The sequence below is a fragment of the Peromyscus maniculatus genome, chromosome 20, assembly GCF_049852395.1.
Source record: "Peromyscus maniculatus bairdii isolate BWxNUB_F1_BW_parent chromosome 20, HU_Pman_BW_mat_3.1, whole genome shotgun sequence".
NCBI classification, from domain to species: Eukaryota; Metazoa; Chordata; class Mammalia; order Rodentia; family Cricetidae; genus Peromyscus; species Peromyscus maniculatus.
The window spans coordinates 58,625,228-58,639,087 of NC_134871.1; the positions used below are offsets into that span (position 1 = coordinate 58,625,228).

Sequence of the window (13,860 nt, forward strand, 5' to 3'; positions counted from 1 at the left end):
CCAACCCCACTGTGGCCACTAGCTCTCAGCTTCTCAATCTAGGAACCCGAGGGGTTGGTCATATAGGCCCTGCTAGGGCCCTTTGCCCCTCTGTTCCCCTCCCTGGCCCCTCACCTGGTATGTGAAGTGCCTCCTTCAAGCACTGAATAGGACTGGCCCTCTATCTATCCCACCTGCCCTCCAGTTTGACCTTCAAAGCCCGGAATGAGCTAAAGGTGTGTGCCCCCAGGGGGAAAAAAAAAAGATCTTATGTGATGCCTTCATGTGAGTTTTCTCTCTGGGGTCTGGCCCAGACCTGAACCAGATGCGCCCTGGAGGGTAAAGCCACCAACCTTCCAACAGCCTAGTGACCAAAGTCCATTCCAGGATCCCACTGGGTGGATGAGCAGTAACAAGATCCCCCAGAAACTCTCTTCCCCTCCCTCCATGCCTGCCTGCCTGCCTGCCTGCTGCCATGAATCAGCAGCTCAAGGCCAGCCAGAGCAGCTTTACACCTGGGCGGCTGCTGCTGGTGGTGTGGCACATTCACAAGCAGACAGGGGAGCTCCGGGTCACTCAGACCACATCTGCCTGTATCCTGTGCCCTTCATGCCCTGGGAGGCCTCTGGCCACCCACCCATCTCCTCCAAAAATCTCCCCAGTTCCCCTCCTTATTCTAGGGGGGGGGGGACTAAGCCAGACCAGGCTTTGGAACGAGGGCTATATATTGGGTTCTACTCCTGCTGCCAGTCCCCCAACACTAGGTTTCCCCTAGGACTAGCTGCCAGACTAAGGCTTCTGGAGGTCCAAGATTCAGCACATGGGCATGATACATGAGCTGGCTGTATCCTGGGCTAAGGTAGCCTTTTTGCCTTAGCCAGGAAGGAAAGGAAAGCTATTTCCCGTATCCTGTCCAATCCCTGAGGAAGAACTGGCCTTTACTCCAGAGACAATCCCACCCCATCACCCCACCCCAGACAGAGCCAGCTTCATCACTGAGTAAAAGGGAGCCACGCCTGTCCACTGAGTCCCAATGTACATAAAACAGCAGAGACCAATGTGGGATGGCTATCACATTTCTCCCCCTTTAACCTGTGGGTCTTATCCTGCACTAGTCTCCCAGGTTCTTGACCCTCCCCTTCCCCCCCAGCTGTGATGGCACCAGAAATGACCACTGCTCTCACTCAGCGATCCAGGGGTGCAAAGTCTTCAGGGCTGGCTGGAAGAGGACCAAGCCCAGGGGTCCACCCACCCCTCCAGGCAGCAGGAGCGGTAGAAGCGGTAGGGTCTGGAGCCTTCCACACCAACAAGAGCAACAGGGAAACCCCTTTATTGTGCACACTAAGTGCAGGCACTTGACATCCAGAGCCCCCTGATCCCTGATAGCAGAAGTTCATCATCTCTTCGGGGAGGAGCCACACCGCCAGCCCGCCTTCCAACAGCGCCCTACCTCCAAAGTTACTTGGTCAGCTCCTCTCTGGGGAACGGGGAGATGAGGGGTGCCCCACAGACCACAGCACCCCACACCAGCTGCAGAGGTACAAGGGTAGGTGGAGGTAGAATGTGGACAGACGTTTGTCAGCTTTGAATCAAGGTCCAGGAGCAAGACTGTCCAAGTGCATATTCATGGGCGCTGTCCACCTAGCATCCTTGAGATTAGACCCCCCCCCCCTCTTTCATCAGCTTCCCAGCAGGCATTGTGTCCTTGTGCCCCAGGATCCTGCAGCAGCTCCTACACCCTGGCAGAAAGGTCCTGGTTTGGGCTCAAACGAATGGATCTTGGCACCTCTCCGAGCCTTAGTCTAGTTCACAACTGGGTCTCAAGACCCATTAGGTAACAGGAACTTGGGGAAGGGGAGGCAAGAGTGTCTCCATCTTAGGTGCCCTACCAGAAATGGCTGCTGACCTTTGGGTGCTCACAGATTCATACACACCAGCACCTGCCTGCATATGCTCTGATATGTACACCAGGAACATACACTCATGCCCATTTGTCCACATATCACAGGCAGACACAACGCTGCAGCTGGCTTTTCTGATTAGATACCTGGTGATGGTCTCTGCCTTGCCACCCCCAGGGGAAACTCCACTCAGTTGGGTGGTGGGCACAGGCCCTGCCTCAGCTTTCAGCCACTCACTTCCAGGTTGAGCTGCTCCAACCACTGTGACACCCACCCCCTCAGAGTCTTCGGGGGCCATGGCCCATTTGCCTTCCTCCCAATCCAGAGTCTTCAGAGCAGAAGAGATTCCAGACAGGGACACATTCAGGTCCCCCCCGGAGGTCCCAAGGAGAACCTGGGTGGACCAAGGTAGGCCCAGAAAACACTACTGCCTGGACTCCAACACATAATGGCAGGCATATGTACACATCCGTGCATTCATGTGTGTTAGATGTGTAGCGTTTTCTCAAGGCAAAGGGTCCCAGGTTACGTGCCAGGGCTGCCTGAGAGGCACCTCTTGAGGAAAACTGGAAAGCTGAGGAAAGGGGGCAGGCCCAGGCCTCCCCTCAGGCTTCACTGCTCAATCTCATGGGTGCCAGGCAGCTGTGATGGCTCCAGAGGCTTGAAGCTAAGGACTTCCTGGTAAGTAAGCTCTGGGGGAACGAAAAAAGAGGGGTGGGAGGTGAGATCGTGCTGTCCCCCCCCACACACACAACGCAGTTCCTCATCTGCATGTGTGGTATCTGCTTCCCAGACCACATCTACCTCTGCCTGAGCTGAGAAACAGAGCCTGCCCCACATTGTCCTTCAAGTTTCTTCCCCCCCCTCTCTCTCTCTCTCTCTCACACACACACACACACACACACACACACACACACACACACACACACCTTTCATGTCTCGCTCTGGAGTACAGACATTCATGTGGTTTCCCCTCCCAAGCCACTTGGGGGCAAGTTCTGGGGAGTGTCTTGCATGAAGCACGTCAAGTCTTGTTCTGAGGAAGTGCAGCCCACAGCCGACTTCTCGGGCACTGCCCCCTCTCCTGCGCCCCCTTGCTCACCCTTCCACTCTTCCAGCGTGCGCTCCTTGGCCTCAACACTCTCATCATAGGGTTCAGCCTCTGGCTCGTCGTCAGGATCATGGTACTGACTGAAGTATGCATGGGCCAAGGCTTCAGCTGCACTGACCCTCTGGTCACTGTCCAGCACCAGCATCCTTCCAAGGAGGTCTACAGCTACAGGAATGAGGGTTAACACCACATCCGGTCCTGGATCTGAAGCCCAACCCATACCCAGGTACCAGTCCTCACCCAGAGGGTTGGCTCCATGGAAGACACTGCTGAGGTCCTTCTGGGGCATGGGGGGCAGAGACTGGATGTATGTCCGGGCCTGGGGACACATAAGAAGGGCTTGAAGGACTAATTATCCTCCATTCCCATGACTCCAAACTTGGCAGAAGGCTTCAGGAGATGGCCCTGATGCAGTCATTCCAATCTGCCTAGCAGGTGCCCCAGCAAGCCAGAGTCTTGCTCTCGAAGTCTGGGGGCTCCCTAGCTGGGTGGTGGTGCCACACGCCTTTAATCCCAGCACTCAGGAGGCAGAGGTAGGCAGATCCCTGAGTTCAAGGCCAGCTTGGTCTACAGAGCAAGTTCCAGGACAGCCAGGGCTACACAGGGAAACCCTGTCTCCAAAAACAAAACAAAAACGTCTGGGGACTCCAGACCTCCACGTGGCTTCTGGTGATGTCTGCAGAAGCCAATTATTCAAAGCTTTCTCTGCTCTCACCTGCCTCTATTGTCTACAGCTGGAGGAGTTTTGTCAGTACTGATGGGTTTGTACTCTACTCTTGCCCTTACCTGGAGATGTCCTCCTGACTCACCTGCTTCTCCCTGAAGGGTTGGGTTTCTAGTACAAGCTCTGTCCTTCTCTGTCCATGTCCCCCACGGGATGCCCATTTATCTGCATACCACCCCCTCCCCAACATGACTGGGTGCTTGGTCAGAAGAACAAACAGATGGACGGATGGCCACTAACTTACATGCTCCGAGGATATCTTTGCCAGAACCTCAGGGCTGGGTGTGCCCACCACCTCCATGATTCGCTTCAGCTGGTCGATGTCTACCTAGCTCAGGAAACACCTGGTGGCCAGTCTTTCCAGGCCCAGCCCCTGGTACACTGGGGAGCTCTGGCTTAGGACAGAGAGCCCCATGTGACACGGCATAAGTAAGACTTCGGAAAAGGGCTGGTGACCACCCCTACTGACCCTGTAGAATGGGACCCCAGCTTGACCCTGCTCCCCAAGGATACAGTCATTGCCTGGAAAGAGGGCCTTTCCTTGGAGAAGCTCAGCCATGATGCAGCCCACGGACCAGATGTCCACTGTTGGGGGAGAATAAGGAGACTCTATCAGTCTGCCACCCCAAATTCTTCCTGTGGAGCTGGGGAGAAGCCTGCCCAGTGACCCTCAGTCATATCCAGAACCAAAGAGACCAGCGGAGTTCTATCCCCTACCCTGAGAAGAGGTATGAGGACACCCACCAAGTTAGAAAAGCCTTTCTAAAGCCGGTCCCACCAATTTCTCTTGCCCCTCACTCAGAGCTCCAAAGCATGCTCTTCTCCCTTTCAGCCCTTCTTCCTACCCCCAATTTGTCACCTTCCCTACACGTTGATGTGAGCACTGCCTGCCCGCCCTTCTAGGACAAGGCCACTGTGAAGGGTCCACAGCACCTGTCTGGTTGTAGTGCATCCAGTTCAGCATGATCTCTGGCGCCCGGTACCAACGTGTGGCCACGTATCCAGTCATCTCCTCATCGGCCTGGCGCGCGAGCCCGAAGTCCAGGATCTGGAGGACCACAGGCGTTATGTAAGACACCTACCTCTCTCTGTGCGTTCCCACTGTTCACACACCCCATCCCACCCCTTACCCTGAGCTCGCAGTCCTCATTCACCGCCACATTGCTGGGCTTCAGGTCCTGCAGGGTGGGGTGGGCGGGCGTGAGTGTGGCGGCCGTGAGCCTGGGCAGAGTAACTGACCCTCACCCTCGCCCACAGCTGCACCTACCCGGTGGATGATGCCTGCCGAGTGGATATACTGCAGGGGAGGGCAGACCGGGTGAGCCCAGGCTCCACCCCGTTCTGCCCCAACCCAACGCGGTCGAGGGAACGAACCCCAGAGCCCACGCGCCCCACCTTCAGCCCACGCAGCAGCTGGTAGACGAGGAACTGAACATGCTCATCGCTCAGTGCCTGGCACTTGACGATGTTATTCAGGTCAGCGCCCATCAGGGTGGTCACCAGGTACCTGCAACAGGGGCACGAGTGAGGACCGTGTCTCGCCACCCCCTCCCGGACTAAGCTCCCAAGGCCACCGCCAAGCCTGCCCAGGCCGCTCACACTTCGCTGAAATCCTCGATGGATGTGGCCGGCGTGAAGACGTCCAGAAGCCCTATGACCTGGGCAGGGAACCGAGGCAGGACCACAGCACAGCTGTAGGCAACGCCCCACTGGTTTGGGGCCCCGCCCACACAAGGGGCGTGCCCCTAAAGGCCCCTCCCCTCCCACTTCGCTCCCGCCCCCACCGGGCAGTGTCGGTTGTTCAATCCCTGCACCACTGGCCCGCCCTCTCACGTTCTCGTGCTTCAGGTGTTTGAGGAGGCGCAGCTCGCGGTAGGTCCTCCTCGCGTGGATCAGGGATTGGAAAGGGCGAGACAGCTTCTTCACAGCCACCTTCTGGCGCAGACGCGCGTCGTAGGCCGAGCTGCAAGGTGGGCGAGTGAGGCGATGCGCGGAGCGCCTGGCCTGAGTCCACCCTGCGCCGGAGTGCAGGAGAGCAAGCCTCCGCTGCTGGCTCCAAGACCTAGGAGGCCAGTCCCTGCCTGCTGGCTCCACGCCGCCCTTCTTGGACCTCCCTTAGGAGACCCCCCTTGAGTAGACTGAGCGTTCTCTGGCAGAGTTTTTTGTTTTTTGTTTTCTTTTAAATCTTTTCTTCTCTCGTGATTCTAGCCCAAACCTAAGACTCTACTCACAACGAGGCTGCTGCATGGAAAACACGCTAAGAACATGTCCACGGGCACTCCCTCAGCAAGCAGCCCACCTCCTTCCTTGCCGTGAGCAAGGGAGGCTAACCTACAAAGCCATGAACACCCCACCCCCCACCCCCCCTACCTCCGCCTCCGCACATTAGATTGAGGAAGGAAGAGGTGTTTATTGCATCCTAATTTGTAATTGAAGCTGGACGTGGTGGTTCAAGACTGTAATCCCAGCTCTTGGGGAGGCTGAAGCAAAAGATCTGAGATGAGTTCATGGCTAGCCGGTGAAATACTGTCTCATAAAAAAGTAAAGAACCCCCCCCCCCAACAATATATAACTGAACAACTGGATGGTAGGAAATGTTCATCCTGGGTAGGTTGGGTGCTCTCTGGCCCACTACCTGGAGACTGGAGGACCCTCCATCTCTACCCTTCTTTCTCCCTTCCTTCCTTTTGGGTTTTTTTTGAGACAGGGTTTCTCTGTGTGGTCCTGGCTGTCCAGGAACTCACTCTGTAGACCAGGCTGGCCTCAAACTCACAGAGATTCGTCTGCCTCTGCCTCCTGAGTGCTGGGATTAAAGGCATGTGCTACCACCACCACCACCACCACCACCACCACCACCACCCAGCTCCTCTTCACCCTTCTGTCCTTCACTGGAAGGCCTCAAATGAGCAAATGAGAACACGCCCTCTTCTGTATTGGTGGGACCTAGACCAGCATGATCATGAGCTGTGGTCATAGGGCTTTTCCCCACATTCTGGTCCCACTGCCCTCAAGACTGGAGCAGCTAAACTGGGCGGTGGTGGCGCATGCCTTTAATCCCAGCACTCGGGAGGCAGAGCCAGGCAGATCTCTATGAGTTCAAGGCCAGCCTGGGCTACCAAGTGAGTTCCAGGAAAGGCGCAAAGCTACACAGAGAAACCCTGTCTTGAAAAAACCAAAACAAAAAACAAACAAACAAACAAACAAAAAAAAAAAAAGACTGGAGCAGCTATGAACCCACTGAAGGAGCCCAGCTGGCTACAGTCTCTTCATCTCAGGGTGCACCCTTCCCTGCAGTGAGTGGAGACAGGATACCACCCATTCCCACCAGGCGAGGGAAGGCAAGGATAGGACATGGTGGGTCTGGGATGCTCGTGGGACTAGAGAGTCATGGAGGGAAGCTGGTTCCCTATGATAAGCAGAACATCGAAATAACTCCTGGGGTGAGGTGTGGCGGGAGTGGCCACTAGAACCGCAGATCCTCCTGCTCCATTGCCTCTGTACAAGTTACCAGGAGTTGGCATCCTATCACCAACCTCAGGAGTGCAACTGAACAAACCCAGCATCACAGACCGTGGAGACCGACCCAGGCCTCACTTGGGAAAGTTGGCTGTCCCCCAGTAACTCCTACATGGTCAGCCCCCAGACGATGCCATCTGAGCCCATGTCTAAGCCCTCTGCAAGGTGTCTGCCCCCCTTTCTCCCCACCCCACTCCCAACCTCCTCCCCCTCCCCCTTCCCTCCCTCCCTCCCTCTAATTTATTATTGCATTATTTGTTTATAAATGGGATTTTGTGTAACATCCTCCTCCTCTACTTGCTGAGCCCACGAGCATCCCAGACACAGCCTGTCTTATCTTTTCCTCTGTCCTGCTCCTTGGGTATTGAAGGGGGGATCCTGTCTCTATCACTGTGGAGGGGGTACACCCTAAGAGAAACAAGAAGGAGATAAGGAACAAGTGTCATCAGAACAAGCTTATCCATCTCATAGCGCTGGGATTTCAGACTACAGACATGGGGTGCCATCCCATGACCAAGCTCACTATGGGTCCTGTAAAGCAGGACTGGTTTCCTCTACATTACAGAATCTGTAAGATTTCAGCAGCAGCCCTGCCGTCAGAGCTTTGACACAGGCGAATGACAGCATAAGATCCAAGATTTGAGCCTCAGCCCCCATTCCCAGTGCTGGGGTGTGGGGCACATATCCGCGTCCACACCCTTGACCAGCCTGTCAACATGGACTATCTGCACCCATTCTCCAATCCCGGGTGCCTGGGAGCTAGCTGGCTTCAGCCAACCTGTACTCTGCCCGGATCAAGACTCTAACCCTTGATCCTCAAGCCCTAGCTAGCTGCCCGGGCTTTATCCTGAGATCCTTTGTTGGGTAGACTGGGGTAGGGTGTAGACAGGAGGGTAGATGTCTGATTCTACTCAATCCTCTGTCTGAGACTCCTAGGACACTGGAGGAGGAGGGGTAGTAGGATCCACGAAGAGTTTGAAGGCTTCCGAAGAGGAGAGGTCTCCCCACAGCGCTGGGAGCCCCCTTTTCAAACACTCAGGTCTGGGGGCACGTTAGACCCTCCAGCTATTTAGACTCTGCCCCAAATAACCCGGATGGCTGCTCCATTTAGCAGCCCCAGAGATTTGCTCTCCCGCCAGCTGTGACGCCGCGGGATTCGGCCTTACTGGGAGAAACTAGGGATCAGAGATGGGGGGGTACGTTAGAGGACCCCCTCCCTGCCAACGAGTGTAATCTAGTAGGAAAAGTTTCCTCCGTGTCCCCTCCCCCCCCATTCATTCTTCAGAAGCGTGCCGGCCGGGGGCGGAGGCAGGGCGAGGCCCCTCCCCACGCCGGGAACCCCACGTCGCGCTGGAGGGTCGCGCACACTTTCCCGCCCAGCTCCCACCAGATCCTTGCCGGCCCCTACCAGACCGAGCCGTAGGCGCCGGAGCCCACCGGGCGGAGGCCCTGCAGCCGCTGCGGCACCTCCCATACTGTTTTGTTCAGCTCCTGCCGGTAGAATCCCGCTCGCGGACCCGACATATCCGCAGCGGCAGCTGGAGCGAGCGCCCCGGAGCCCCGGAGCCCCGCGCAGCACCCGGCCCGCGCCCCACGCCCAGCAGGCGTGAGCACCGCTGAGCAAAGCGGGGTGGGGGGTGGGGGGCTGCGGCGCAGCAGGGCGGGGCGGCGGGGCGGGGCCGAGGCCCGGCGGATTTCCCCAGCCTGGCGACCGACCGGGGGCGGGGAAGCGGGAGGGGGGTGGAAAAGGGATGGGGGGGGGGTGTTCCCGGAGACAGACGTGCAGCTTCCTGCCCCTGGGAGACGGCGACAAAGGAGAAAGCCGTCTTCCCTCCCGTGGGGATGACGAGCAGATCTTCTTGCTTGTATTTCCCACCTTCACCTTCTGCGTGCCGCGCGCTCCCCCTGCCCTTCCCCGGGTCCTAGCTCAGATTCCGTCCTCAGAAATGAGGGGAAATTGTTAGAAGCGAGCTAGAGCACATGGTGAGGATGCTTGCAGAACAAAAAAACACTAGCCATGTAAAAACTAAAGGCTCGGGGTGAAAACCAGCACCACGGCGCTAACCCAGGGCCCTACCGTGGGAGGTGCGTGGTGGCCTGGGCGAGGAGGGCGCTTCCCTTTGGCGTTAGTGGTTCACCTTCCAGTAGACTTACTTTGGTGACAGAGTCTTCAGGGGACGTTATTTACCCTGCATCTTGCCCTAACCTAGGTCTAGAAGAAGCTCCTTGAAGAGGTGAGCTCCCGGCGGCCAGTCAGGACCAGGGACAGCAGCAGCACCATGGTTGGGGCCACAAGGTTTGGTCCCCAAATGAATCCTTTTTGGTATTGGGTATTTTTCCTTCGTATGAAGCACCCACCTCACTGACATCCTCGAAACGCACCCAGCCCTAACTTTCTCAGGCCACTAGCACGTGGTGGCCCAGCAGGTCTGCCACCCAGGCAGGCGCAGTTCAGTTTGTCACTCAGTATAGAAAGCTCCGTTTTCCTGGTGTCCAAGGTGGATGGGATACTCTCATGTGCAGTAAGGTCCCACCGGAATGTGCCACTCTAAGACAGCGGTTCTCAACATGTGAGTCTCGACCCCGACCATCAAAAAACACAGATATTGCCGAGCGGTGGTGGCACACGCCTTTAATCCCAGCACTCGGGAGGCAGAGGCAGGCGGATCTCTGTGAGATCGAGGCCAGCCTGGGCTACCAAGTGAGTTCCAGGAAAGGCGCAAAGCTACACAGAGAAACCCTGTCTCGAAAAACCAAAAAAACAAAACAAAACAGATATTTATATTATGATTCATAACAGTAGCAAAATTACAGCTTTGAAGTAGCAACGAAAATAATTTTATATGTTGGGGGGGTCACTGTAACATGAGGAACTATTTTTTTTTTAAGATTTATTTATTATATATACAGTGTTCTGCCTGCATGTATCTCTGCAGGCCAGAAAAGGGCACAAAATCTCATTGCAGATGGCTGTGAGCCACTATGTGGTTGCTGGGACTTGAACTCAGGACCTCTGGAAGAACATCCAGTGCTTTAAACCTCTGACCATCTCTCCAGCCTGAGGAACTCTATGAAAGGGTCACAGCATTAGGAAGGTTGAAAACCACTGCTCTCTGCCCTACTTTAATTCACACTTAAAAGTGAACATGGAGCCAGGCGTCATGGCGCACACCTTTGATCCTAGCACTCAGAGGCAGAGGCAGGTGGACCTCTGGGAGTTCAAGGCCAGCTTGATCTACATCTGTGAGTTCCAGAACAGCCAGAGCTATATAATAGAGACCCTGACACACACACACACCAAAAAAAAAAAAACCTTGTCCCCCAATAAAGAAAGTGAACATGGACCTAGTGTGGTAGCTTCCATCTGTAATTCAAATGCTCAGGAAGCTGAATATGGAGGACCACAGCAAGTTCAAGGCCTTTCTGGGCTACATAGTGAATTTGAAGCAACCTGAACTACAGAGCGAGACCCTGTCTTCAAGACAGAAAGAGAAAGAAAGAAAAGCCAGGTATGGTGGCACACATCTTTAACCCTAGCACTCGGGAGAGAGAGGCAAGTGGGTCTTTGTGAATGCAAGCCCACCCTTGGCTGCAGAGCAAGTTCCAGGACAGCTAGGGCAACACAGAGAAACCCTGTCTCGAAAAACTAAAATAAATAAAATAAAACAGATAGTAATATAATGTAAAATATAAATTAAAAATTGTCAACTAAGCTGGGCAGTGGTGGCGGCGAATGCCTTTAATCCCAGCACTCGGGAAGCAGAGGCAGGTGGATCTCTCTGTGAGTTTGAGGCCAGCCTGATTTACAGAGTGAGATCCAGCCAGGACTGCACAGAGAAACCCTGTGAAGAAACACAACAAAATAAAACAAAACAAATCGTCAACTAAACTAAACTAAGCCAGTGAAGTACCAGGCACTCGAAGTATCTGCCGTGAGTCCTGAGATATAGTGGGGCACACTAAGTGGCCAAGGAAATAGCTCCTAGCCTCAGTCTCCAGCCCCTCACAAGACTTTGCCTCAGCCCCAGGCCATCCTTGGCAGCAGCTTCCCCTCTGGGAGCCGTTCTCAATCCTGGAGCCTAGCCAGAGAACCTGAGGGTGGCCCCAGCCCCCACTGCTCAGGACAATAACGCTCAGAGAGAGCACCTTTCCCGGGGGTGGGCTGAGGTTTTGTGCAAAGCTAATGGAGCGTCAGCTAAAGGCAGAGGAGGGGGGAACTGAGCCAGGGCGATTGTGGGGGGTTGGGAACCTTGCCTACACAGTGGCGGGGTGGGAGGGGGGGCGGGGGGGGGGGGGGGGGAGGGTAGTGGCCTTTGTCTGTACAGCAGCAGGGCAGGGCCAGGCAGTTGCCAGGGTAACCTGCCTTGTCTCCTCCACATTCCCAAGGATGCCCAATTTGGCTCAACTGGAAAGTGGGGAAGGGGGCAGGATGAAGGCTTAGGACGATAGTAGCCACCTGCCCAGGAGGGCCTCAGACCAATTTTCCTGACTGCTTTCACCCCCCCCCCCCAACTCCCGCCAAGTCCAGGTGGTCAGAGCTGACAACTGCTAGCCAGGGGTTAGATCTAGCCAGGCTTAGCTCTCACACAGTGGTGATTCTCATCCTCAGCAAACTGCTCTGGACACCCCTTTCCACCTGTTGTGCCCACCCACGGGTACCAGGTGCCTTCTGAGGACTGTATGGGATCAAACACTACGGGGAGTGGCCACCTAAGTCTCAGTTGGTAGTGAGTGCTAGAGGTCCCCTTGAAGGATAGCCCTGAAGCAGGTACAAGGTAGCATTGCAATAGAGGGCAGGTGTGTGTGTGTGTGTGTGTGTGTGTGTGTGTGTGTGTGTGTGTGTGTGTGTGTGTGTTGGGAGCTGCAACATAAAAAGTCCAGGACTCTGTCTCCATGATTTAGTGCCACCCCTAAATATCAACCCCATCTTCTATTGCCCGCTATGTTCAAGCCCCCTTTTCAACTAGACAGTTCCCCAGTGGTTAGCTTGCCCACTCAGATCCCACAGAATCTGCGAGTGGTCAGGATGCACTTTGTGAAAGATAAATCTGGAAGAAGGAACTGATTTAGGGGAAGGCACTACAGGTTGCCTACCACAGCCCCTTCTCCTCCTGTCTCTAATGCAATGGAAAGAAAGTGGTCACAGAGGAAAGCTGGAGGTCATCCCTGGGTTTGTTGGTGATGCTGCTTCAACTCAAGGTTGGTCTCATGCCTCTATCCATCCCTAAGCATTCCAACACAGAGGCCAAGTTTTTACCCTTTGCTGGTTCCCAGGGCAGGACAATCCCCCCAATCTCTGCACACACTTGTCTACTCTTGAAGGAATGTGAGGAATAGGGATGGACACCCCACGTGGAACCTGTTTGGGACTGCCAACCACCCCCAAGCTTAGCAGTTTGTATGCTTCTGTCCAGTGAGATGGTCTTGAGGGGTCCATTCTGGAAGCCAGGCCTCAGGGTTCCCAGTTCTTCTATCCTAGCTCTGCATTCCAAAACATGACCCCTTCACCCCTGCTGACTTAGTGATACTTAGTTCAGATTCCCTGGCCAGTCATCTCTGCAGGAGAGCCTCTATTGAATCACAGTAGAAGCATCACTTGGGGGGGGGGGGATATTGACTGTTGGTCTTGCACTCCTTCTTGGGAGAGACAGCTCCCCAATCAGGACTCTCCAGACATAGGATGTGACAGTGCATTCTGGGAATAATTCAGGATGGGATCCATGGACAGAATTTGAATCCAGCCAAAATCACACTGGACCACTTCACTTCCTGCTAGGGAACATGGACTTGAGTAGGTATCTGGAGAGGATGGGAGGCTCCCCAAGGGCAGACCCACTTGTCTAGCTTGCTGCTGGGTTCTCGGTCTCCTACAGTGCCCGCAGCAGAAGTGATTGTGGAGCTGGGTGTGGTGGCACACACCTTTAATCTCAGAGACAGAGGCAGGCAGAACTGAGTTCAAGGCCACTTCTGGGCTACAAAGCAAGTTCCAGGCCAGCCAGGGTTACACATTGATACCCTTTCAAAAGACAAAACAAAACACAACACAAAGAACCTTGTGGAGTGAATGAGGCTCTCTGTGTGTGCATATCTCAGTTTAACTCACACTGGAATACTTTCTAGGTCTAGAGCCCGGGGATTAGGAACAATCCTCTTTCCTACCGTGGTGGTTTGAATGAGAAAAGACCCGGTAGGCTCATGTTTGAATGCTTGGGCCCCAGTTGGTGGACTGTTTAGGATTAGGAGGTGCAGCCTTGTTGGAGGTGGTTTGTCACTGGGGGTGGGCTTTGAGGTTTCAAAAGCGCATGTCAGTTGCAGTCTGTCTGTCTCTGCCTGTAACCTTCAGAACAGAGATGCCATGCCTGTCTGCCGCCACGCTCCCCATCATGATGGTCATGTACTAACCCTCTGAAACTGTAAGCAAGCTCCCAAATAAATGGTTTCTGTTGCCTTGGTCATGGTATCTCCTCACAGCAACAGAACAGGAACTAAGACATCTACTAACAGATTCCTGGAACTCATGGCACCACTGACTCTCCGGCCGTGGCTTTTTCTTTTTTCTTTTCTTTTTTTTTTGTTTTTTTTTGACACAGGGTTTCTCTGTGTAGTTTTGGTGCCTGTCCTGGATCTCC

At 54.8% G+C, this 13,860-nt stretch overlaps 1 protein-coding gene across 8 annotated transcripts; it reads right to left on the reverse strand.

Moving 5' to 3' along the window:
- Positions 1–1,293: 1,293 nt before the first annotated feature.
- On the reverse strand, positions 1,294–8,854 carry Mapk11 (mitogen-activated protein kinase 11). 8 transcript variants are annotated; one of them, XM_006976142.4, is made up of 12 exons: positions 8,640–8,854; positions 5,549–5,678; positions 5,315–5,373; positions 5,111–5,222; positions 4,983–5,012; positions 4,846–4,893; positions 4,649–4,763; positions 4,229–4,300; positions 3,960–4,039; positions 3,232–3,310; positions 2,983–3,156; positions 1,294–2,572 (listed from the first exon to the last, which is right to left on the reverse strand). In XM_006976142.4, exons 1-12 carry the CDS (start codon positions 8,753–8,755, stop codon positions 2,493–2,495), a joined length of 1,095 nt encoding a protein of 364 aa, XP_006976204.1. In that variant the 5' UTR covers positions 8,756–8,854; the 3' UTR covers positions 1,294–2,492. The 8 variants fall into 8 exon arrangements, with proteins under 8 accessions (XP_006976204.1, XP_042121346.1, XP_076412656.1 ...); XM_042265412.2 differs by lacking the exon at positions 4,983–5,012; XM_076556543.1 differs by lacking the exon at positions 1,294–2,572 and having other exon boundaries at positions 2,776–3,156.
- Between the last annotated feature and the right edge of the window lie 5,006 nt (positions 8,855–13,860).

Coding starts and splice junctions, on each gene's coding strand:
- Mapk11 (XM_076556539.1), bottom strand. CDS start 8,755: ATGTCGGGTCCGCGAGCGGGATTCTACCGGCAGGAGCTGAACAAAACA. Junction 4,301..4,648: donor GATGCACTACAACCAGACAG/GTGCTGTGGACC, acceptor CTCCCCCAACAG/TGGACATCTGGTCCGTGGGC. Junction 4,040..4,228: donor CCTCTTTCCAGGCAATGACT/GTATCCTTGGGG, acceptor TGAGCTAGGTAG/ACATCGACCAGCTGAAGCGA.